We start from the raw sequence: 23764 nt of genomic DNA, 5'->3' as shown, positions 1-23764 counted from the left end.
GTGTAATTGGCACAGCTGGCCGTGAAGCCACGAGCCCCCAGACTCCCCGACCCGTGGCGCTGGGAGACAAGAGCAGGCCACAGCAGCTGCGAGCCTCATGGGCCGGCTGCCTTAACACACCAGTGCTCAGTGCCCAGGGGCAATCAGCAGAAACGGGGCATCCTAGCGACCAGCTAGTCCTCGTGCACACGTGTGCATGAGGCCGGAAAGGCCGGGAGTCCAGTCACCCCTACAGCTTCTCCAGGCCCCAGAGGAGCGCGGGGCTCAGAGCTCAGGGTCTTGGGGAAGCTGCAACAGGTCCTCTGGAATGAGCGTCAGGAGATGTGCAAACAAGACAAAACTCACCCACAGCAGCCTGCAGGAATGTGCTCAAAGCCTCATCAAGGAGCATGGTTGACTCCTTCTAGTGTGTGTTTCTTTCCTTCCTTCCTTCCTTCCTCCCTCCCTCTCTCCATCTTTCCTTTTCTTCCTTCCTTCCTTCCTTCCCTCCCTCCCTTTCTTCTTCCCTCCCTCTCTCCCTCCCTTCCTTCTTCTCTCCCTTCCTCCCTCCCTCCATCCTTCCCTTCCTTCTTCTCTCTCTTCTTCCTTCAGCTTCTAGTTATCTGGTACAACTGCTCTTGGAGGTCATTTACAATAGCATCGACAGTGCAATCACATGTGCTCCTGAACTCAGCAGTTCCGTCCGCAGCCTCTGTCGCCGGTGCTCCGGTTGGTGGGCACCGGGACCAGCCAGGCACAAGGGCCCACTGTGGCCTAGGATGAGAGACCCACACGCCTGTCGGGAGCGGTGGGGCAAGTCGGCGACAGCGCCTCCAGCAAGAGAAGGCTGAGCAGCTGTTCCAGAGAAGGGGGCAGAGCTCTGTGATGAGGGGAAGATCTCCAAATGCATTAGGTCACAGAGGAGAAGGCCCCAAGTATGCATACTATGCTACTCCTTGGGTAAAAATAAAGGGGCGGGGTGGGAAGGGGATTAAGCAGTAACCGCAGTATTTTCTTTCCTAAAAATAGACCTGAGATAAATATTGCAAAATGCCAGCATTTGCAAAATCTGGGTGGTGAGCTCGCAGTTACTGTTACACAGTTTTCCGTTTCAAACTTTGAAATATTTTTAAAAATAACACAATTGGAGGTGGGGGAGAGATGTCTAGGCCGAGCACAGGGGATGTTCACGGCAGTGGAAATAGTCTGAATGATGTTATAACGATGGATTGCGTCACTATACATTTGTCCAAACCGGTGGAATGTACACCCCCAGGAGTAGACCCTAAGGTAAACTGTGGACTTTGGGTGATAATGATGTGTCAGTGTAGGTTCATCTTTGGTAAAAAATGTGCCATTCTGGTGAGTGATGTTGATAATGGGGGAGGCCATGCATAAGCAGGGGCAGGGGGTTTGCGGGAAATCTCTGTACCTTCCTCTCAATTTGGTTGTGAACTTAAAACTGCTCTGAAAACAATCAAGTCTTTAAAAAATAAGAAAATTGAAATGGGGAGCTCTTATATAAATGCGTTTATTCACGTAAATAACGGCAGCTGACACTCATAGTGCTTAGACGGGCCAGCCACATTTTTAACTGACGGAATTCTCACGACAACCGTCTGAGTTAGGTTTCTTACGATCCCCCTCTATACAGGGGAAACTGAGGCTGGAGAGGTACAGTTTTTCAGGTGCAGCACAGAGCTACTAAGGGAGAGGTCGGCATTTGAACCCAGGCAGCCTGGCACCAAAGTCTGTGCTCACAGCCGTCATGCACACTGAACAGCCCGGGGAAGGCATCCAGGAGGCTGGAGTCAGGGGGGCTGAGGGAAGTGTACTGTTGACTGCACCTTTTTTGTACTATTTGAATCGTTTACGTGTGCACATGGTACTATTTTTTTTAATGATTTTTTAAAGTTAGGTAAATCCCAGTTACCACAAAATAACAGAATCCTGACAGGCGTGGGGCTGGGGGAGACGGCTGGGAATCTCCTCTCAGGGGCTGAGGGCTCTAAAGCCACCAGGCCACAGAGACGCTCCCGGCGTGGACCCAACTCCTGGCTCGTCCCCCGAATCGTCCCCCCAGTCGCAGCAGTTCCGGGCCCCGGGGGCCCTCAGCTCCCGTCTGCTCAGCATCTCTCCTCCCCTTTCTTCTGACACAGACCCCGCCCTCTTGCTGCAGGTTGGACATGTGACCCCAGGTGGGCCACGGTGATTGGTCTAGGGGACAGGCACCGGATCTGAGCCCAGCCAATCAGAATCCTTCCTTGGCTTCCTTTAGTGGAAGCTCCTTTTCCTTGGTGGCAGATCCTGGTTGTGCAGCCCAGGGTGCCAGCAGGTCCCCCACCACGACGAAGTATGTGGGGCAGAAGTATAAACCCAGAGAGGGAGGGGCAAGAACCAGCCAGTCTCAGCTTCATTCACATCCTGGATGCTTCGTCTCAAAGCCAGCTCCCTCCCTGCCTTCCCTGGGTTGGTTACATTCCATCAGTTTGCATCAGATCCTGACTGACAGAAGCCTACAGCCCAAAACTAGGGAAGCCCAAACCTGATGGTGACGGGATCATGGGGAAGACGAGAATCCCACCCCTGCCACCTGCTGTGTGGTCTCAAGAGAGTTACTTAACCTCTCTGAGCCTGATGCGCTCCCTGAGCTTCCACTGGCCACTCATAATCCTCAAATGTAAGGATTAACTGTACTAATCCAATCCTAGGCACACTGGTAACTAGTAAAATTAATAATATGGTGACAACAACTAAGTCCACTATCTTCAAAAATAAGTCCTCACCAACAGCATTCAACCAAAACCACAGGCCGTGGAAAAGGGGATGCCAGCTGGGAGACTGAGCAGCAGAAAGGCAGGCAGCTGGCATCCCTTTTTCTTCTTGTGTCCCTCCAGATTCACCTCCACTCTCCTCTCTGCCCTGGAAGAAGGATGTGTGACCTTCATCACCAGCTCCCTTGCCCTCTGGCTCCCGGGGGCTTCAGCCAACGCGGCCTCAGTGGGATGCAGGGTGGGCAGGGAGTGAGGCCAGGATGTTGATTTCCCTGTAGGGTCCCCAAGGCTGGCTGAGTCCCTGACGCAAATGTCACGGCTCCTTCAGGTGCCCTCCCCGCCCCCACCCCTCTGCCTGCTGATGGGTCCCCCTACCCCGTCCACCCCAGGGATGCAAGTGGCACTCACAGTGCTGGCCCAGAATTCTGCACTCTTTCAGGAGGCTTTGCCCACACTTTGTAAATATTCCCTTTTTAAGCTCTCCTCAAATTACCCAGTCGGAGTGTGCGGGTCATCTGTTTTTCACGGGGTCCCCGAATGGCTGGTGGTCCTTTTCCTGGTCTCCCCAGGTCCTCATCAGACAAGATCCTGTTCTGCAGAGGACACTGCTCTGGGGTCCCCACTCTGGCCACTGTCCCCATTTCCCTTCAAGCTTCTGTACTCCAGCCAGCCTCTCCAAAATCTATCAGATCCCAAAACCCGAGAAAGGGCCCTGATGAGAAGCAAGTGGCTGCCAGCACCTGATGGACAGCGGCCCCAATGGGAGGCACGCGGGGTCACGCCTGGGCTCAGGAAGTGTCTGGGGAAGCAAACCACCGATTTCTGTACACCAGAGAAGGTACCTGAGAGTGTATATTTATAGAAAGATACATAGAAATGGACAGATGGCATCTACCTATCGATACAGAGAGCTCTGCCGGAGAACCATGTAGGTACGTAGCTACGTATATATTTGCCAACGGTAGAACACGAGGTTTCCACATCTTCGGTCACAACCGACAACACACAATTGCCCGATCTTGGAAAACCACGCTTGTTCATGTGGTTGGTTCCCTCTCCAGAGGTTTCCAAAATGGGAAGGCTGGCTTCAGAGGCAGTCTTTAAATATATGTGTGTGTGTCTTTCTAAAGAAGAGAGGAGAAGGAGGGAAGGAGGAGAAGTGTATTTTCGTGTTGTACATGGCAGAAAGATGGGGCTGGTTTTGGGCAAGGGCATGATCCCACTGGAAAGGCGTGAATGATAACTCCAGAAAGGATAGCTCAGGTTTCTAGGTTGGAACACAAAAATACAACAGCCGGGGAGGTCGTGTGCCTGTAGTCCGCTGAAATGCCTTGTAGCACGTTACAAGTTAAGGGCAAAATAAAATCAGAATAATACTAAGAGGTAGTAGCTGTTTGTCTTCTCGGAGGTTTCGAGGGTCTCTGGAAGCTGGGCCAGGTGAGGGTGTTCTCCCGGAAGAGATAGGGGTGGGCAGAGTTCTGGCGGAGGGCTCCCCAGGGCTGGGAAGGGTGTGGGCCCTCCTTCATGGACACTGCAGCTCCAGAGCCCAAGGGAGCTTCTGCCACTTAGAGGCCACTTCCACACCCAGAGTCATTTCTTGGGTAAGTTATGCAGTCCCCACAACATATAAATAAAAGTTTACTTCTGTGTTTCCATATATCTTCTACATGGAGGCTAGCTGAATATTAGTGGAGTAACAATAATTATTAATAACAATAATCGTCATAATAACAATAATTAATAGAATAATAATGCCTTGGGGGTGTGGGGGGAGGGGGTCCTTCATATGGTGGGCGGGGCTCCGGGGAGGGACTCTATGTCTGGTAGAAGTGGTGGTAATGGTGGTGGTGTTCGTGATGATGGTGATGCTCGTGTCTCTGGACCGCCTGGCCGGCCTGGCTCTCGTACACCACCACGGTGGGCAGCTCCCTCACATGGTCCCGCCCCATGACAGCGCCACCTGGGGCCAGTGGCGCCTGCAGGCCCCGGCACCCCTGCTGGCTCTCCTTGGCTCGATGCTTGGGCTTCTTGTGCCCGAGGGGTGCCAGAGTGGGGAGGAGGGCCGGGCTGGCAGCGAGGTGGGCAGATGGGGACACCGCAGGGATGGTGGGTCCCAGAGGGGGTTTGCTTCTTGCCCCTCTGGCCATGTGGCCCACACCCACACTCTTGCCCTGGGCCTTGGGGGACCTCACAAAGTGCTTGCTCCCGTCCTGGGTGCCCCGGAGCTGCTGCTGGACCTCCGAGACCTTGGCGAATGGGGTGTCAAGGAAGTGGAAGGAGCCAGGGTCCATGCCATGGGGCTTGCGGTGGGGGACATGGAGGACTTCCGGCTCATGGGAGCGAGATCGAGTGGGGTTGGAGATGCGGGAGGGCAGTTCTGACTTCTGGGCCACTGATGGGGAGCCTAGGAACAAAATGCAACAGATATTTAATGAGCACCTACTGTGTGCTGGTGTGCCCCGTGCCCCAGAAATCACCCCCGCCCCTAGTACTCCAAGACTGATAAACACCAGCTGTTCCTCACTGGCACTCCCCCTGACTGCTCCTGGCTGCCTTGCAGGAAACCTCTCCGGAATGGAACTTGGCCATCTGCTAAGTGAGAAGAACTGTTTCTCTGTTAGGTCGTAAAAAAATGAATTCTCTTTCGAGAGAGAAGCGAAAGAGAGAGCCAGAGACATTGATAACTGTCTGAGGTCACTGGGCACGAAGGAAATCTATAGGCATGTTCCTTCACCCATGGAGGGAACCCACAGAGGAATTAACACAGGAGGAGGAAGGGGAGAAGGGAGTTGGGGAGCGAAATTCAGTGGGTTACGTCTTCATTTACCTTAGCAAGAGCTAAGATGTCAAGAGCTCATAAAGACAGAACAGCGTTTTGCTTAGCAAAGCGGGGGTCCTCATCGGAAGAAACGGCCAGACAGGGGGCAGGGCGGGGGTGGGTTGGGGTGCAGCAAGGACCTGTTGTTTTCCATTGTAATATAAGCCCTCAGATGCTATTTGATTTGGTTCAACTTTGTGCACATATTAATTTTTAAAATGTTTTAAATGTCATCTCCTCCAATAATATCTTTAACCTGTCTAATAAAAGCTCCATCTTCCCCCATCCCCCGGGGAACAGCGACCACCACCTGCCCACCAGCCGCGCCCTGCTCTCCCCGTTCACAGGGGCACAAGGCGCCTTACCGGGCCCAAACTGGGACGTGTAGTTTTCTATCCCGGCGAGATCTAAGTAGTGGTTTCTCCTCTCGATGTTCTCATCCACGCAGTGGTGGTAGCAGCCAGGCTGCTCCAGACGGCTGTCGCCCTGGAACCTGGGGTGGGAAGGCAAGTGAGCGGGTGGGCATGGGCTCCTGGGAAGACACCAGGACAAATCCTTCTGGACCCTTCGGGGTCTTGGGAAGGGGGTGGGGAGAGAGTGGCCATCTCGGCATTCTGTGCCTCCATTTCCTTCCCTGCTGATGAGACACAGACCCCTGCCGGCTGCCCTGGGTCTCCCGGAGGACTGGATAGGCCACAGCCAAGGAGAGGGGTTACTGGTCAGAACTTAAGGATGCCCCAAAGCCAGCCTTCGAACCCTGGTTCCCTGGGGGGTGCAGGCAGCAGAAGCCCCCAGACCACTGGAGTCGAGGCTGGCAGACTCCATAACCTGCCCAACGGCCGGAGTGGGCCTTCCCAGTGTGTGTGCAGAGGGGGCGGGGAGAGAGGCTCTGCCAGAGGCCACCATTCTCCCCCTGCAGGATTCTGGGCTCCCTGCCCCTCCCCTTCAAGGGCCTCTGTGAGCTGCCCCCTGACCTCCCTGCCTCCCCACTCACCCCAGCACAGCCCCACATCTGCAGCCAGCCTGGGGGCCCCTGGTTCTTAGCCCTCTCTCTTCCCCCATAGCTAGTGCTTCTCCAACACCCGTCACTTCCTTTCCATTCTCACGATAGGTTACCATATCCTCACGCCTCCTACGTTACTGTCATTGCATGTTGCTGTTTGCTCAATGCTTGTCTTTAAACAGTCTCTCTCTTTTCTTCCTTCCCTCCCTTCCTCCCTTGTATTTAAAGAAATAACAACAGGTGAAAGGTAATTGCAGCCTTATAATCGTTTATCCACAATTTGGAAATCCACAAAGCCTGAAAACAAAGATTTTTCATAACCCATTTGGCAGTCCTGCCCTAAAAGGACGTGACGGTCGCTCGAGTCTTCATGTCGTGTGTGTGAACAGGCACACGTCTCCCTGCAGAAATACCAACGTGCTAAATCCTGAGGGGCTGACAGATCCCAGATATAATGCATGAGAAATACACCAAGCACCTTCCCCAACTCCACAAATGCTGAATTCCAAAGCAATCTGGCCCAAAGCGTTTCGGAAGAAGCAAGTGGACCTACATTTAACCATTTTTAAAAACTGAGTTTGATTTGTGAGCCAGTCTCCCTGAAGAGACTGAGGACTGGAACCTCCTGCTCAGAGTCCCTCAGATGCAGGTAGACAGCTGGTGCTCAAGACGTGCTCAGCTGCGCTGGGCCGCTGCCGCCGCCCGTGCCCACCATACCTGAGGGGGGCGCGCTGCTTCTTTTCCCAGCTTCGCAGCTCCTCGGCGGGCTTGGTCTCCGCTCTGGGCCTGGTGCTCTGTAGATCTGAGTCCCGCCCGAGAAACAGCCCCGTGAGCAGCCTGCTCCTGTGCCCACCAGCCTCCTGGTTTTCCAGGTTTGCCCTGCCCAGGTTTTCCAAGCTGCCTGGCATGCAGCCCTGGAAAGCTGGCCCAGAGCAGCTTCACAATGGCTCTGTGTGAGGGTTCACAGAGCCAGGACTAGAGAGAGGGGTCTCACAGCTACCTGTACTGTTTACCTCCTCCCCCAGACTCACCCCCTCCCCCAGACTCCTTAGCTGGCCCTCAAGGCCCTGTGCCTCTCCACCCCCATCACGACACAAGCCTTTGCTGTAGCCCATGCCCACCTCCAGTGCTTTGCTTATGCAGGGCCTTCCATCTGGAACCCCCTCCCTACCCAAACCCTACTCCTTCAAGGACCCGCTCCAGTCCCACCTGTCCACAGAGTAGCTCCCGGAGAAAGCCCCCAGGACTGCCCTCCACTCCTCCCAGGTGGGGATTTGATCCCTCCTGAGAGCTGGGGGAGGACCGGCCCCTGGGATGCCCTCCAGCCCCTCACCAGGGTGACTGAGGAGGACGCTCTTCTTGCCCTGGCTGCCATCGGGGGCCACGGTGAGCTTCACCCGCAGCGTCCTGCTCGACGCAGGGGAGTGGTTGACGGAGGAATCGACCACCTCGTAGATGGTGTGCAGCAGGCTGGTGATGTCCTGGATGGGGAGGGAAGCAGAAACCCACACATGTGCACTTAAAACACGGGTATCAGAGGGCCCGGTGAAACCCCTCTGGTCCCCCCAGAGCTGAGCCTAAGGCCAAAACTAGGATGTAAGAGGTCCATTTGGAAGGGAATCTGAGGATGTAGGAGTGAGGAAGCAGGGAGAGCGAATGACCTGGAAGTCCCGGCACGGCCGCGGGCAACCAGGCTCAGGCATACTGGGGCCCTCGGAGGGACTGTGAGGACCCCGCCTCAGGGAGCTCTCATCCCTCGCTGGTTGAGAGCTTCCCCCAGGGTCCCTACATCCTCCAGACTTCTGGGCTGTCCCGCAAGGCTGCACCAGCTCCCAGCACCAGAGAAAGCCCCTACGGTGGGCACTGTCCCCCAGAGACACAGGCAAACTCCGAGGTGGGCAGGGGGTATTGGGGGTGGGGCAGCCACAGCATCTGCTTCAGGTCTGATGAGCACCTTCTGAATGAAAAGTGCAGAAGTAGATGTGTCCCTAAAGATAAACCATTCTGTGAGAACCTGACCAATCTCATCTTCACTCCGGCCTCAGTTACCCCTCAACCAGAACAGTGGTGTCCAATCCGTGCTCTCTGAGGCGTCTCAAAGACTTCTAACTGGGGGATAGAGGGGTGACCGGGTCTCCCGGCATCTGCTAAGGTCGTTTGTCTGAGGGAAGACTTCCTGCTTTAAATGACGTTGGAAACCTCTGGAAAAGGTATTTGTTCTCTATAGGTCAGGTCCATAGATGGCCAATTATCTGCCCAGCAACTCTTCATGAACACGGATGGACTCAGCCATCCCTTGATCCCCACCCATAGCTCTTAGAGGTGACACTGAGCACTGCCGTGGCCAGGCAGGTATGTGGATGGGTGACTGGGAACGGTGGGGCCAACTGGAGCACTGGCCCCACCCACAGGAGGTGGTGGCCACACAGCTCAGCTGACTTCCCTGTGGCAACGTGGGCTGAGAGTCATCCCAGAGAAGCCAGAGATCCAGAATCTCTTTAAATCTTCAGAGTCTTTGGTACTGGCAACTACATTAATTTTTTTCAATACTATTCCTCTCTCCCCCCAGCCCCTGGCAAGCATCATTCTATTTTCTGTCCCTATGAATTTGACTACTCTAGGAACCTCATACAAGTGGAATCATACAGTATTTGTCTTTTCGTGACTGGCTTATTTCACTTAGCATAATGTCCTCACGGTTCATCCATATTGTCACGTGTCAGAATTTCCTTCCTTTTTAAGGCTGAATAATATTCCACTGTAGAGATATACCATATTTTATTCATCAACCTAGTGTCCATTCATCGATGGACACTAGGTTGCTTCTACCTTTTAGCTGTTGGAATAGTGCTGCCATGAACATGGGTGTACAAGTATCTCTTGGAGACCCTGCTTTCAATTCTCTAGGGTATACACCCAGGAGTGGAATTGCTGGGTCATGTGGTAATTCTGTTTGATCTTTTGAGGAACCACCATACTGTTTTCCACAGCAGCTGCACCATTGTGCATTCCCACCAACAGAACACAAGGGTTCCAATTTCGCCACATCCTCATCAACACTTGTTATTTTCTTTCTGTTTTGTTTTTATAGTAGCCATCTTAATGGGTGTAAGGTGGAATCTCATCGTGGTTCTTATTTGCATTTCTCTAATGATTAGTGATGTTGAACATCTCTTCATGTGCTCATTGTCTATTTGTATGTCGTCTTTGGAGAAATATCTATTTAAATCCTTTGCCCATTTTTTAATTGAGTTGTTTGGTTTCTTGTTGTTGAGTTGTAGGAGTTCTTTGCATATTCTCAATCTCAATCTCTTATCAGATAGATGATTTGCAGATATTTTCTCCTATTCCGCAAGCTGTCTTTCACCCTGTTGACTGTGGCCTTTCATGCGCAGAAGTTTTTCACTTTGACGTACTCCCATTTATCTACTTTTACTTTTGTTGCCTGTGATAACTTAGTTTTTAACAAAACCCTCTAGGGGGCTGGGCCCGAACATCTGGGGGCTAGATTGGGATTGTGGGGGCCGCCAGTTTGAGACCCAGGCTCCAGCCACTCACTTGCTGGCTCGCTCAGCAATCCTGGCTCTTCCGGCGAGGCCCACAGATGTCTCCTTTTCTCCCTTCCTCCCCTTCTCTTGAGCGGCTCTGCACAGCCACGTGTGCCACTCTCTCCCACCATCTTAGGAGGCCCATGAAGGTCACGTCATTATCTCCATTTTATGGATGAGGAAGGTGAGGTCTGCCAACACTGCCCACCAAGCATCATATACCAGCCTGGGGCCCTGGTGTGTGGTCCCAGCAGGTCCCGGCTGGCTCAGGGCAGGAACAAGCGTGCTTTGGCAATGCCAGCTGGAAAATCAGTCCAGTACAGGGTTGCGCACTGGCACACAGGACGAGGTGCTAGTGAATGCACGCTGCACGAATGAACGCCTGAAGACGAACAGGTACTTCCTCCTGGGTTGGGAGATCGGCCCAGACACCAGCTCTGGGCTGCGGCTGCAGTGAGCTGGGGGCCCACCCGCCCTAGCACACAGGAACATGCATGCCGACGGCCAGAGAGCGCGGAGGGGAGCAGTATTTATAGCCAGATTTGAGGAGTGGCTTTGGGGCTAAAAATAGACCAGGGGAAACACCAGGCTGGGTCCTCCCTCGACTGGAAGCCAACTTTCCCGCTCCTGGGCAGGAGGAAGACACGATCCAGGGAAGGCTTTCTCCAGGGTGGGCTAGGGCACCCTCACTTCCTTGTGGGTTCTCTCGTGGCCAAGGGGTAAAGGAGGGCGGATGCAGAATCAGAAAGCAGTGCCTGCCGGCAGGCTTCCACGAGGCCTCCCGGGTGGGGGCACCCCTCTGTGGTCAGCGCGTGAGGCTCCTCAGCATGTTCTGCACCAGAAAGAAGGGAGACGGCAGCTCCCAGAGGCGGCGTCTTGGCCGCTGCACGTGTCAGAAGAGAGGGCAATGCCCCCACACCCCCGAGAAGCCCAGCCTGGCTGTCCCCCGCGCGGCCTTCCCAAACAGCCGGGCCACCCCAACCCAGCTCAGTGACTCAGGTTTCAAGTCCGTGACATGTTTCTCTCTGAAGACAATGGCACCCCAGCTGCCATTCCCAACAGGCTGGGGAGGAAGAGCGGCTCCTCGCTCTGGAAAACAGTAACCCCTCCCACAGAGCATCACAGCTGGAGGGGACTTGGGGGGTCACTTAAACCAGCCCCCATCTCTGTGGGGTCCCAAACCAGGAAGGGTCTCCACCGCTTCCCAAGCACCAGGCCCCTCTGGGGCTTTGCCTGTGCAGAACCCACCCCCTTCCCCTAATGACTGTACCTTGATTTTATTTTGGGAGCCAAATCTATCCCCTTGCCCACTTTCAGTCCATGTGGCTCCTGTATCAAATAACTTCCCTCAGCTCCAGAATGAGCACATGACCCAGAATTGGCCACTGAAAGCATCACAAACTCATGGCAAAACAGTTGGAGACTGTGTCTGTGCTGTTCCCTGGTGTCCTCACCCCTAGTACATAGTGGATGCACACAGCAGGTGCTCAATATGAAGGGGGGGGGGAACACAGGGAGGAGAGACGTGGGAGGAGGGCTGAGGGCAGGGCGAGGAAGAGCAGGCCGTGACGAGGCCATGGACAGAGCGGCTGGCCGCGCCCTGAGGGCTGGGGTGCTCATTCCTGTAGCAGTGGAGGGAGCCACTGCCTGGCCTTCGCGTGCCCACCCAGCCGGGGCAGACTGGCTGAGGTGGGAAGGAGCCTGGGGTGGTCCCAGCCTCGCCCCAGAGCTCCGGGACCACAGAGAGCCCTCCTCCGGGGAGGCCTCGGGGCTCTGCGCCTGCCTCCTGCCCCTTCCTCTCTGTCACCTCTGCCCACTCACCAGCAGCTCTGGGAGCCCCTGCAGGTCTCCCTGAAGCCCCAACAGCCTTGCTCCACCCTCCCTCCCCATGGCTGCCTGTCACCCTGCCCTTAGGAGCAGGACCCACTTCAGGAGAAGGGGATGGGGTAGCCATGGCCAGTCTCACGATGAATGTTCTTGTGCCCAAGGGCGTGGCCAGCGGCCGGAGGCCAGGCAGACACACTCACCTCTCGGGTGACCTTGCCATTGTTGTCAAAGTCATACAGGGTGAAGGTCCACTCCTGCCGGCTGTCCTCCTCCACAGACACGTCACACTGTAGCTCCTGGACACAAACAGACAACACACGGGCGTGGCTGGTCACCCAGTGGCTGTGACACCCAGAGGCCAGGTCACGGGGCTGCCCTCCCCCGACCCTGCGTAAGGAAGAGCACAAGGAACAAGACATGATGGGCCAGGTAGAGATGCCAGGCCGGGCAGGGGAGAGGAGGGGAGGGGAGGGGAGGGGAGGGGAGGGCAGGGGAGGGGAGGTTTGGCCTGGGGAGAGATGCCTGCAGGGGTGCCAGACAGTTCCTGGGTCTTCAAAGGCAAAGGAAACACAAGGGGGAGGGGTCTGAGGCCTCAGGAAGACTGAACTTGGACCAAGGGCTAGAAGCTCCTGGAAGACACAGGGAACAGTAACTTGGGAAGCTGTGGGGGGACCCCCAGGGTGGCACCTGACCTGGAGGCAGGTAAGGGTAACCAGTAAGAGCCAGAGTCAGCCCCAGGTGCCAGCCCCTGCATGGCCCTCCACAGCTGCATGACCCTGGGTGTGTCTTTTCTGTGCCTCAGTTTCCCCTCAGGTAAATTATGGAAAACGACAGCATCCACCTCATCGTGTTGTTGGCAGCATTAACTGACCTACCCCATGTCCATCCGGCCCACCTCGGCATTCCCCCGTGGCTGTGGTGGACAGATCCTGACCTCCTGCTCCGAGGGCAGCCCTAAGGAGCCGGGGACTGAATGCCCAGGCCAGACCTGACCAAGGGAGGGGCCGAGCCGCTAGATAAGACCCCAGCCTCCTCGCCCCCATAGGGACAAACCTGAGCGCGCTCTGCATGGCTCTTGGAGGGTCCCCAGGAGACTGAGGCCCAGCTGCCCTGGTGGTGATCCCCTCTTTAACCTGTTATTGGCTTCCCTCCTTCCCTGCTCCCAGCATCACCTCCCAAGTCCTTGTCCCGGGGTCTGCTCTGGAGGAATTGGAAACAAGTACGGAAACTGCTGGGCAGAGAAAAGCCCGATCAATGGCAGTAGCTGCTACTGTCTTTGCTGTCATGATTAACAGAACAATGACTTCATTACCATGGCTCACACAACCCGAGGTGTCCAACCACAGGGACTCTGGGAAGTGTGAGCTAAGTCACCAGCGTTACGTATGCAGGGGCCAAACACCAGACAGAGAGTTCTAGAAAGGATGGCCATTTGGGGAAAGAGACTCCACAAAGGGCCATTAAGATGCACGAGATTCTACGAAAGCAAGCAAAGATGCTCCCAGACCATTCTGTTCCACATCTTGCCTCGGCCCACCTCTCCTTTCCCTGTGCCCCGGCTGGCCCGGCATGAGGACAGGCTCAGGCCCCGAGAGAAGATGGAACCTGGCCTCTGAGCGCCGGCGGGCGTGTGCCCGAGCACGGCAACCCTGCCCCGGCTTCTGCAGCTCCAAGCCAGTTCCTGCCCGCAGCTCTCGGGCGGCCCACGCTGAGTTCAAAGTCAGCCTTCCTTCGGTTGTGACATGCCCGTTGGTGCCTGCCAAGTGCCCACTCTGCTCTCCGAGGCACCGTTTCATGTGGCACAGCACTTGCCCCGTACACACATCTGCACACATGCTCCTGCACACACACACACCCCCACCCCACCGTGTTCACCTGACTCGCTCTTCCCGGCCCCTCCGCTCGGCTCCACAGACAGCTGGGGTTTGAAGTTCAGAAACTCTCCCCACCTCCCCCACTCCTATCACGCGCGTCTTCTTGCCCCCCACCAGGACCCCTCAGGTGAGTCCTCCTCATGGGCCATGGAGGAGTCCCAGGCAGTGAGCCTGCCCCCTTCCAGAAACAGACCCACTCGGGCTTCCAGGGAAGTGAGCCATCCAGTCTGGGCCCTCCCTCTGCCGCTGGGCTCGGGCCTCGGCTTTGCTAAGCATCCCGAGACGACCTGCAGGGACCCGGGTGCACTCAGGAAGAAGCCAGCAACTCTGATCCTCAAGTGGACGCTGCCTGCCCCTCAGCTCCTGCACTGAGGGCCCTTTGTCACCCGTCTTACTCCCTTTCCAGTGTCACCTCCCCCCACTCCCCACCCTCCATGTGCCAGCCACACAATGCAGCCTGTTATTCTCACACAACATGTGGGCACTTTGCTCCTGCTGTTCCCTTGGCCTGAAGTGCCCTCCTTATCCCAAAGGTGCCCCCGTGTGTCTCCTCTCCCAACTCTTCCTCTTCCACTCAGAGGCCAACTCAGACACTCGCCCTCCCCAGACAGAGAGTCTGGAATTGCCAAAGTGTCCATCATTCACACCCCTCCGCCCTGACTTAGGTGACCGCCCCCACTCCCATGCTCCCAGATCCCCGTCACATCACCAACTGTGCAGTTTCTGGGTCCGGGTCACTCATCTGTCCCCCTCACCACACTGTGCTCCGCGAGGGCAGGAGCCACCCCCAGGTCACTGCTGGGTCCCGTGGTAATGAGCAGGTATCAATCAACATTGGTTGGAAGGAAGAAGGAAAGCGCTTACTCGGTCCTGGACACCCCCGTATGCACTTCACATGCATCAACTCATCATGTTACACCATCCCGATGAGATAGATATTGTTACTGTCCCCACTGCACAGGGGAGGAAAGTGAGGTGGCGGCATGGCTGGGATATGAACCCCGGCCTGTGGCCCCAGAGCTGCACCCCAATGGTCTCATGAAGGAAGACAGGGGAGGAGGGTGGGAGGGAAAAGGAGAGTGGAGAGGAGCCGGCAAGCTCCGGCGGGCAGGTCTGGGTCTCGCTCTCAGCATGGGGCCCTGTGCTCAGTGCACAGAAGGAGCTTAACACACTGTTCAGGGGTGGGGCGGGATGGACAGTGAGTCCTGGGAGGTCACGTCCCTTTTGTTGTTAACCGTGTGGGGAAACTGAGTCTCAGACAGAGTCAGGGACTCGCCCAAGGCCTCCTGCCTCCTGGCTGTCCACCCACCCGAGAGCCCCCACACGTTCCCCAGAACAGCCTCGGGAGCTGGAGAAAAGGTTTATTTCACCCACCAGGAAACTGAGGCCCAGAGAGGAAGTGGTCACCGGGTACAGTAACAGCAGCGCCAGGGCCAGAGCGAGGTCTCCCCTGTCCACTCTCACATCCCTCCCCCAGACTACCGGCCACAGCCCCGTGGGACACTCTGGCCACCACCCCACGTTGAGAGGCTGGAGGCCGGGGCTGACGGGGGCAGGCAGCAGGGGTCCTCAGGGCTCGTGCTGAGCCGAGGCGGCCCCAGCTGGGGCAGGAGGTGAGGGGCCTTCCCACCCAGATGGGCCTCAGTTCCCGCCCTTGAAAACCACCACCGAGAAGAGAAACTCTCCTCTCCAGGGCCCGGCGCCAGGAAATGAAACTTACTTCAAATTTCAGCTGCTTCTTGGAGCCCGGGCAAGATTCGCTCGACTTCTCCATCCTCTTCTCATCTCCGCTGGCCAGCCCGTCCGTCTTCTCGGGCGGCAGGGCCACTGCGGGGAGGCAAGTGAGGCAGCATGAGGAGGAGAGTTCCGGGCCTCCCCACGCCCAGTCCCCGGGCTGCGGGGCCATCACACTCGCTGTGGCTTTGTCTGGACCTGTGTGGAGGACCACCGCCAGGGCACTGGGGCCCCTTCCTGCCCTGCCCGTTTGCTGGAGTCAAAAATTGCTCTGCTCTCCGGCCTCTGGGAATGTCCAGGCAGAGCCCTTCCCAGGGGGTGTCCATGCTGGCCACTCAGGTTACCCTAGTGGGCCTCTCAGGCCTCCGTCCTCTGCTCTGACTCTGCAGCCCAGAGAAGCAGCCTGCGGCCCCCAGGGCAGTGTCGGGTGGATGAGGGCAGAGGGGTGCTCCTGGAGGCCCGAGAGGGAGCACGTGGACCACGGTCGCTTTCTGCAGAGTCTCGCTGCCTTCAGTGCTGTCATTTTGGCCTCCTCGAAGACTCCGGCCGCCCAGGCCCAGCATAGAGCACATCGGTGGGTGGTTAGGAGTGGGGACAGGAATTGAGTTCAGCTGAGATGGTGAAGGGCATGTGTGTGCACCAGCACGTGCACATGCACGTTCACACACACACACGCACACGCAAAATGGGATCTGCAGGAACAAGCTCACCCATGCCTTTCATTCAGACTCTGCTCACCCAGGGGGTCCTCCCCTCCGCCAAAAGTCACGGCCCTTTGTGTGGCCTTCCAGGAGCAAAGGGAGGGAGGGTGTGACAGCCCGTGACCTACGGACACCGTTTCCCACAAACACCCCCAGGAGGAGCCAGGTGGGCAGCCCAGGGTGGCAGCCGTCATCCCGACTGAGGGCCCAGCCTACAAAGCTCCATCAAATCTTGAAATGTCTCACCAGACTCCTGCGGCCCCTTCTGCCCCTTTCATCTCGGCCTGATAAGGGACCTCGGGTCTCCCCGGGCCATGCTTTTCCAGAACACGTTCACAGCCCCTCTCTCTTTAGATCCCTCAGCTCCCCAGGACGGTGATCCCATTGTCCTGCCTCACAGGTGAGCAGACGGAGCCCGCCTCCCACTCAAGGGGCCTCCCCCGATGCCCGACCTCAGGGGGCCCAGGAGGGCCAAGTGGGGAGCTGAGACGCCTGGGCAGTGGCCCCAACCATGGGTGGACTTTCTTGGGAAGTCAGGAGCCTGGAGAAAGGAGGCCACCAGGCCAGGAAACTAGGCGGGGGCTTTGCATCTCCCCCCAGCCCGTCCCCCCGACACTCACACACCCCAGCTCTGCAGACTAGGACCCACTGCAGATTAGGAGTGGAGCAGGGGAAGGTATGGTAGGGGCTCCCCAAGTCGGGCCTGGGCCCACGCTCTCCCGCTTCGCTCCTGGCCCTTTCCGGCAGTTATCTGAAGCACTTCCCATGGCGCCCCTCACACCTTGGTGGCCTCCCTGCATAAAGACGAGGCGGTGACCTCACGCAGGCCCAGGCCTGAGGCAGTGCTGACGAAACACCTGCCATCCATCGACTCGCTGGGTCCTCAGTGCAACCCTGTGAGGCAGGTACTGCCAGTAGCTCCACTTCCCAGGTGGGAAACCGAGGCACAGAGAGGCTGAGTGCTTTGCTAGTAAATGGCGAGGCTGGGATTTGAACCCAAGCGGCCTGACTCACACCCACGACCCCTCCGCGAGGCGGCCCCTGGTGCTATTCCTGGCATCGTTTCTTTCAGCCAGCCTGGGAGGGGGTGGTCTCTGCTTGGGTCCTGAGCCTCCCTCCACCATGTGTGGTCCAGAGCAGGTCACATGACTTCTCTAGCTGTCTCAGTTTCCCCAACTGTAAAATGGGCATGACAGTCCCCTCCCCAGAGGATTCTATGTGACCCAAGGAGCTAAGACTGGAAAGGGCTAGGAACAGCCCCGGCCACTAGTAGGAACAGTCAGGGAGTGAGGTCCCCTCCGCATTTGATTTTTTGGGAATCAGGACATTTGGTCTAAAACCTGAGGCCTTTGGAATACAAACAGACACAAAAGCATCATATCACATACGGCAGCCCAGGGTGGGGAGCAGGACAAGGGAGCAGGAGATAAAGATAAGGATGCTCCGGTCACCAGTCCAGACAGGCGGGGACAGGAAGGCCACGGCAGCCACTGGCTGACCCGCCTCCATCCTCAGCTGCCCTCTCAGCTGGGCCTGGGGGCCGGGGCAGCCATGCCTGTGTGCCCCCTTCCTTCTCTTCATCCAGGGCACACCCAGCAGGATGCGGGGAGCGCCCAGCCCACGGTGCCCCCACAGCAAGGCAACAACTCCCTAGAGCTGTCAGGGGCTCTGACCAGAGACCCCGTCACCACCACAGACCCCAGCTCCTCCCTGGTGGTTTCACAGAACGAGGCCAATGAGCACAAACCTAAAAGATCTGGCTCCTCGGAGACCTCCAGGGTGGCCCAAGGCATCCTCCCGTTGGGGTGGCTGTCGGGGGAAGGTCCTGTTGCTGACCACTTCTGACGCAGCGGATAAAACCAAATCTGGCGCTTCCTGCTTCTCCAAAGCGAGCACCTCGATGGCCAGGAGGTGTCTCCAGGGTGACGCCAAGCTCCGGGGAAGTCAGGTGGGTGATTAGGCAGTGACCCAAGCATAGCCGAGCATACAGCCTGGGCCACCCTGACTCCTCCATCCCAAATCTACTGGTGTCCTGCTGGGCCAGAGCTGTCACCATCATGGGACCAGCAGGGTGTGATGCGCAGTGTGTCCACCAGCCCACAAAGCAGTAGGTACCTCCGTCACCCCCATTTGAAAGATGATAAAATGAGACAAAAAGGTCCAGAGGCTTGTCTGCGCCAGTCAGGAAGCCGGGTCTCCCCCCGCTCCCAGCATAAGGGAAGCCCTCAGCTCTGCAAGCCCCCAGCAGCTGCAGTGGGCGCAGCTGAGCTCGGCGGGAGAGGCCCAGTGGACAAGCACATCTGGACTCCCATCCTGGGCTCATCTCCCGACTCTACCGCTGATTGGCCTGGGCGGCCTGGGGTAAGGTGCCTGACTCCTCTGGATCTCAGTCTCCTCATCTGTAAAATGGGGGTGCGACGGTCTGTCCCTCATGTGGCTACTGGGAGGGCGATGAGAAAAGTGCCTCTTAGCACCGTGGCCTGCACGCAGTGGTGTTCAATAAATGCTGGCTTTGCCAAAGATGTGGATGAGCCAAGCTCCCAGCTGACGGTGCTGTCAGGGCCTGCAACATCCTCTATTCACTCCTCCCCCTCCCCGGGGTGGGGAGAAGAAGAAGACAAAGAAGAAAGAAAAACAAAAGCCAGCTCCACCTTCACAGCTGCTGCCTGCCTCCGCAGAGGTCCTGGCTGGAGGCATAAGCAGGCCAGGCTTATCGCAGCCGAACTTCAAGTTCAAAGGGAAGCTATCAGAACACCAGCTTCAGGTTCCATGCTGCCTTTCAAGTTCCACTTGATAAAACCCAAAGAAAAGAAACCTCTGTCCCTGCTCTCTCCTCCTCCGGGGCACCCTCCTCCACACACGCATGCGGACAGCCTGTCCTCCCTCAGGTCCTCCCTGCCTCCCTTCCTTTCTCCTCTCCCAGGCAGCTGGAAAACGTCCCCCTCGACCCCTCACCCTCTTCCTACGTCTTCTCCAAAGACCAGGGTGGCCTGGATGGTCCTCTCTTCACCAGGGGGTCCCTCATTCCATCTCAGCTCAGAAAACCACCCAGATGCCCACAGGGGGCCCCTTCCCAGCGTGGGGCTGGGCATGAGGACAGTCAGCACTCCTTTGCCCCCACAAAGAGGGCCTTTCACCCTCTCACTGCCCCTGCCCAATGGCCAGAGAGGCGGCAGATAATCGATCAGAAAGCCACGCAGACCCCAATGCCAGAGGCAGGGGCTGGCACTCTGGGGCCCTGCTTCTACATCCACCTCCAAAACCAAACGATGTCAAACCGCCACCGGCCCCAGCCATCCCTGTGCAGAACAGACCCCCTGTTCACGGGCAGCTGGGAGAGGGGTGAACGGTGCTCGCTGCTGGCTGCCCAGGTCCAGCCAGCCGGCAGCGAGAAGGATACTTTGTCGAGACCGGCTTGGCACCAGGGCCCGAGCCCATTCTCTCTCTTCCATTGCTCAGCCCAGTGATATTCTTCCCAGAGCTGGTTTTTGGGGGGCGTAATCTCAGGGGACTCTGATCACCCTTCAGTTGCAAGTCGCAGTAACAACAGGAGATACTGCTGATTTGAAAGAAGAAAGAAAAGCAGGGGGAAAGGTAGGAGAAAAAGGAAGGGAAGGGAGAGAGTGAGGAGGAGGCAGAGCCCTGCACGGGCCTCTGAAGGATGTTTGGGTGGCCTAGAGCAGGGGTCAGCAAACTGCCCCGTGAGCCAAACCCGGCCCACCACCTGTATTTGTAAATAAAGTTTTATTGGGACACAGTTATGCTCATACGCATCGTCTGTGGCTGCTTCACTCTACAATGGCAGACTTTAGTCACAACAGAGACTATATGGCCCACAAAGCCTAAAATACGTACTCTCCTGGCCCTTTACTGAGTTTGTGAACTGCACTTTGGTAAATGCAGCCCTCCACCCCCACCAGGGTACACACTTGATAAGCAGGGTGCAGGCCGGATTTCACGTGCTGCTCACCTGCTTACTTGGAAACCCTTGTGCAGTACACAACCTGCCCAACCCTACACAGTAGCCATGGAAGAAAGAAAATGTCAACTCTGCTTTCTTAACACCAGTTCTCAGCCCAGATGAGCCTGGGGCAGCGTACGGAGCTCCTTCTCTTTGGAAGCTGCTCCCTGCCCCTCCTCACACCCCAGCCACGAGGAGCCGGAGGGCTGTGTTTACCAGATGATGGTTCTCTCCCACATTAGCTCCCAGCCTGGCATCTCTCCACCCCCAGCAACTGCCAGATTAAATGCATTACTTGACCATCTTCACCCGGCTCCCTTTGATGTTCCCTTCTCAAGCTTCAAAATACCTTTTGGAGGGAGATCAGACAGCATTAAACAGAATTACTAATTAATTAAGCAAAGTTAAATTTTAAACACTGTTTGTTGTGTTAGCCAAAAGCCTGAACAGAACAGACTTTTTTCCTCCGCTGAGATCAAAGACAGTCTCTTCCCTCTCCCCTCCCCCAGTTTAGAAAAAAGAGGGAGGGGTGGGGAGGAAGACAGAGAAAGAAGACAGTGCTTGAGGAGGACTGGGGAGAGGGGGCAAAGACCTGAATGGTGGCAACTCTGATCAGGGGTCTAGACTCCCATTGCCATGCCCCCACCCCGGGCCCAGTGGGAAGCATCCCCGGCTCACTTGGGACTCCAAGCTGGGAGAAGCATGCCACTTTCTCGGGACTGTTTACCCTGGCAAATAGCAGTGACCCAGGGCGCAGGGTGGCACAGCCCACCCAGCCGGAGCCACTGACAGCTGGCGCCACCCAAACAGCACGAGAAGAAGGACCGTCAAATAAAACAGACCCACCCTCCCGCAGCCCCCCCTCCTGAGCAGGATGGGCACCTCAGGCTCTGCCCCTGGGCTTGGGGTCAGGGTCATTTGGGGTCACTGGGAGGCGGGCTCTGGGACACAGGCTGTGCTCTGGACAACTCCAGGAGGCGCTGTTCACGTGCTGGACATCACAGGATGGTGTATTGCTTACATTTTTCTGACAGATGGCAGAAAGGTGTCAGGAGGAGGGGCCCCCTCTTCTAATTTGCACAAGGGTGTTTGTTGCTAGCAGAGTGCTGTCTAAACCCATTCAGTCTAGCACTTTATTCTGTGCAGTCCTATCTGGGACCTTCCGATTGACCCGCAGGAGCCTGCCACATCCACGCAGCCAGGACGTAAGTTGCTTGATTGCTGGGACCCTGCTGGCTACCGGCCGCGGGCTGCCCACAGTATACAGCACGGACCATACGCGCACAGAGCAGATATTCCAGTGCAGCGTGCGAGGCTGCAGCAAATCCCCCAGGGAGACACGAGGAAGGCCGCACGACAAACACACCAGAAATTCTGGAGGGACTGAGACTGGGAACTGGCAAGGGAGAGGGGAGGGTTGACAAGGGGCAAGTCTTTTCCCGCATCCCAAATTTGGCTAAAATCCAAACCCTGGATGATACTGGCAAATGCCAGCTTGTTTTAACACGATCCAGAAAGGCCTGGTTGATATTAAACTTTGGAAGAAGAGACAAATTTGAAACACAGTTATGACTAAATCAGCCCCACCAAAAGCCTGAAATGACTAACACTCCAGGGCGTAGCAGACACCTCTCTTAGCCCAGTTACCTGACCAGTTCTCTGTTGATACAGCAGACAATTTAACACAAGCCAGAGCTTCCTGGCTGGAGCTTGGACGCTCGCCCTAACACATCCACAGGCCTTTCTCAATTGTCCACGTACAGATTATCTCCCGCAAATATTTTAGTCCCAGGGTGGCTTGCCAGGATGTTTCTGACTCCCCAGCCCTCCAACAGCAGCTGCTGAGGGAATGCAGATGAATTTTAATATTAGCCTAGCCAAATATAATTAGGCGGGTAATCTGCTGCCAGTGAAAAGAGAAAGATATCATATGTGCATTCCAGCCCAAATGGTTTCTTGCAGTATCTGCAGGAGGCTCTCCTTAGGGAGCGAGGGTGCTAGAGATACACGAATGTGTTTGTCAGCGCACACTGCAGTGGGCTGTACTGGGGACACTGGTGAAGTTAGTGTGTACATATATTATTTCATTAAGTCCACTTCCTAACACCATGCGGGGTGTGTTCCTGTTTGTATTTTACAAAAGAGGAAACTAAGCTTAAAAAGCAAACTTGATCAAGCCCTTCCCCTGCTGAAATGATCTGCCCGCGGCTGTCTCTCAGCCCAGCCTCTCCACGGAACTGCTTTTCATTTTTTGACCCTGCCGTGCTCCCACGCTGTTATCCCTGCCAAGAACACTCGTTCAGTCTCGCCAACTCCCGCTCATCCTGCAGGTCTGCGGCTTAAGCCTCACCATCTCTGAGAAGAATGCCCTCATGGCTGGGTTAGGCTTCCCTTGCACAGTGAGCCTGTAATAACCGCTATTATCCTGATTCATTTAATTGACTCCTCCTCCTGTAGCCCCAACACACAATGCCCGGCACGCTCTATGCAGGTGCACTATCATCACGAAACAACAGTAAGTAGCGGAACCAGGATTTGAACCCAAAAGGTGCAGAAACAGAAGAACTAAAATCCCAGTTTCCTGACTACCCGGCCACTGTTCTCTCCTCTCTGTCCTACCACAATAGTTGACAGCTGTCCCTGCCTGTCTGCAACCATTCTCCTTCTCCTGATAATAGCATCTGGCTTTCCTTTGGCGGGCCCCCCGCCCCCACCTCAATCCATGCAGTTTATGGAAGGCTGAGTCTACTCCAGCCTCGGGGATACACCCAGCACCAGACCCCACCCAGCTTCTCTCATCCTGACGGCCACTGGGGCCCGTCCTAGTCAGTACTAGGGAGAGGTCACCGTGAAGCCAATGAAGCTATGGGCCCCTCACTTGCACAGGCCCCGCCCATGCTGGAATGGGCCCTAGCAATGGTTCACATGGTTGGTTGTTTTTGTGACACTTTCAATATCAGGTATTTTATCCTCAATCGGTTAAGACCACCGTCTCTTTCCATTCTAACTTCTCATACGTCCCCTCCTTGTGTCATGTGGTGTTGGAGTGAACACAGGCATTTCTGGAATCAAGCCAAAGGGAGGTTGAGTTGGGGATATATTTATTTAGGTTTAGCGGGATATATATATATATATATATATGGTTGACAGTTATAAAACAATTGTGTATTCTTCTTCTTAAAGAAGACCCCCTAAAATTGGAAAAACTTCAAGTCCCACAAAACCTAGATCCACCTCGACCAGGAAAGTAAGAATCAAACTTTTGCGAGAATATTGAGCCTCGGGAGCTCTCTTGCAGCTGCAGTGGCTGAGCCCACAGCATGTGGATGCCTGGAGTTGGGTAGCAGGAGAGACTAACCAAAGGGCGGCGGCGGGAGAGATGATGGGGAGGGAGAGAGAGAGGGAGAGAGAGAGGGAGCGAGTGAGTAGTGTGTATGTGTTGAGGACACGGTCTGAGCTCTTGGGTCCAGCCAGCCCTTTTTAGGCAAGATCTACCCTAAGATTTTTCAATTTCATGAGCCAAAGCTTAAGCGAATTTGGGTTGA

At 56.0% G+C, this 23764-nt stretch overlaps 1 protein-coding gene across 1 annotated transcript in view; it reads right to left on the bottom strand.

Moving 5' to 3' along the window:
- Positions 1-3587: 3587 nt before the first annotated feature.
- Positions 3588-23764, bottom strand: part of NKD1 (NKD inhibitor of WNT signaling pathway 1) — an 84548-nt gene continuing 64371 nt past the window's right edge. Inside the window, exons 5-10 of the mRNA XM_058527784.1 lie at positions 15544-15650; positions 12150-12245; positions 7908-8055; positions 7292-7376; positions 5937-6064; positions 3588-5157 (exon numbers count right to left, since the gene is read on the bottom strand). Of these exons, the coding sequence (XP_058383767.1) occupies positions 4568-5157; positions 5937-6064; positions 7292-7376; positions 7908-8055; positions 12150-12245; positions 15544-15650 (1154 nt within the window). The 3' untranslated portion in view covers positions 3588-4567. The remainder of the gene's footprint in view (positions 5158-5936; positions 6065-7291; positions 7377-7907; positions 8056-12149; positions 12246-15543; positions 15651-23764) is intronic.

Source organism: Diceros bicornis, chromosome 32, assembly GCF_020826845.1.
Source record: "Diceros bicornis minor isolate mBicDic1 chromosome 32, mDicBic1.mat.cur, whole genome shotgun sequence".
Classification (NCBI taxonomy): Eukaryota; Metazoa; Chordata; class Mammalia; order Perissodactyla; family Rhinocerotidae; genus Diceros; species Diceros bicornis.
Note: the sequence above shows the minus strand (reverse complement) of the source record. Positions and strands in the feature narration are given on the sequence as shown.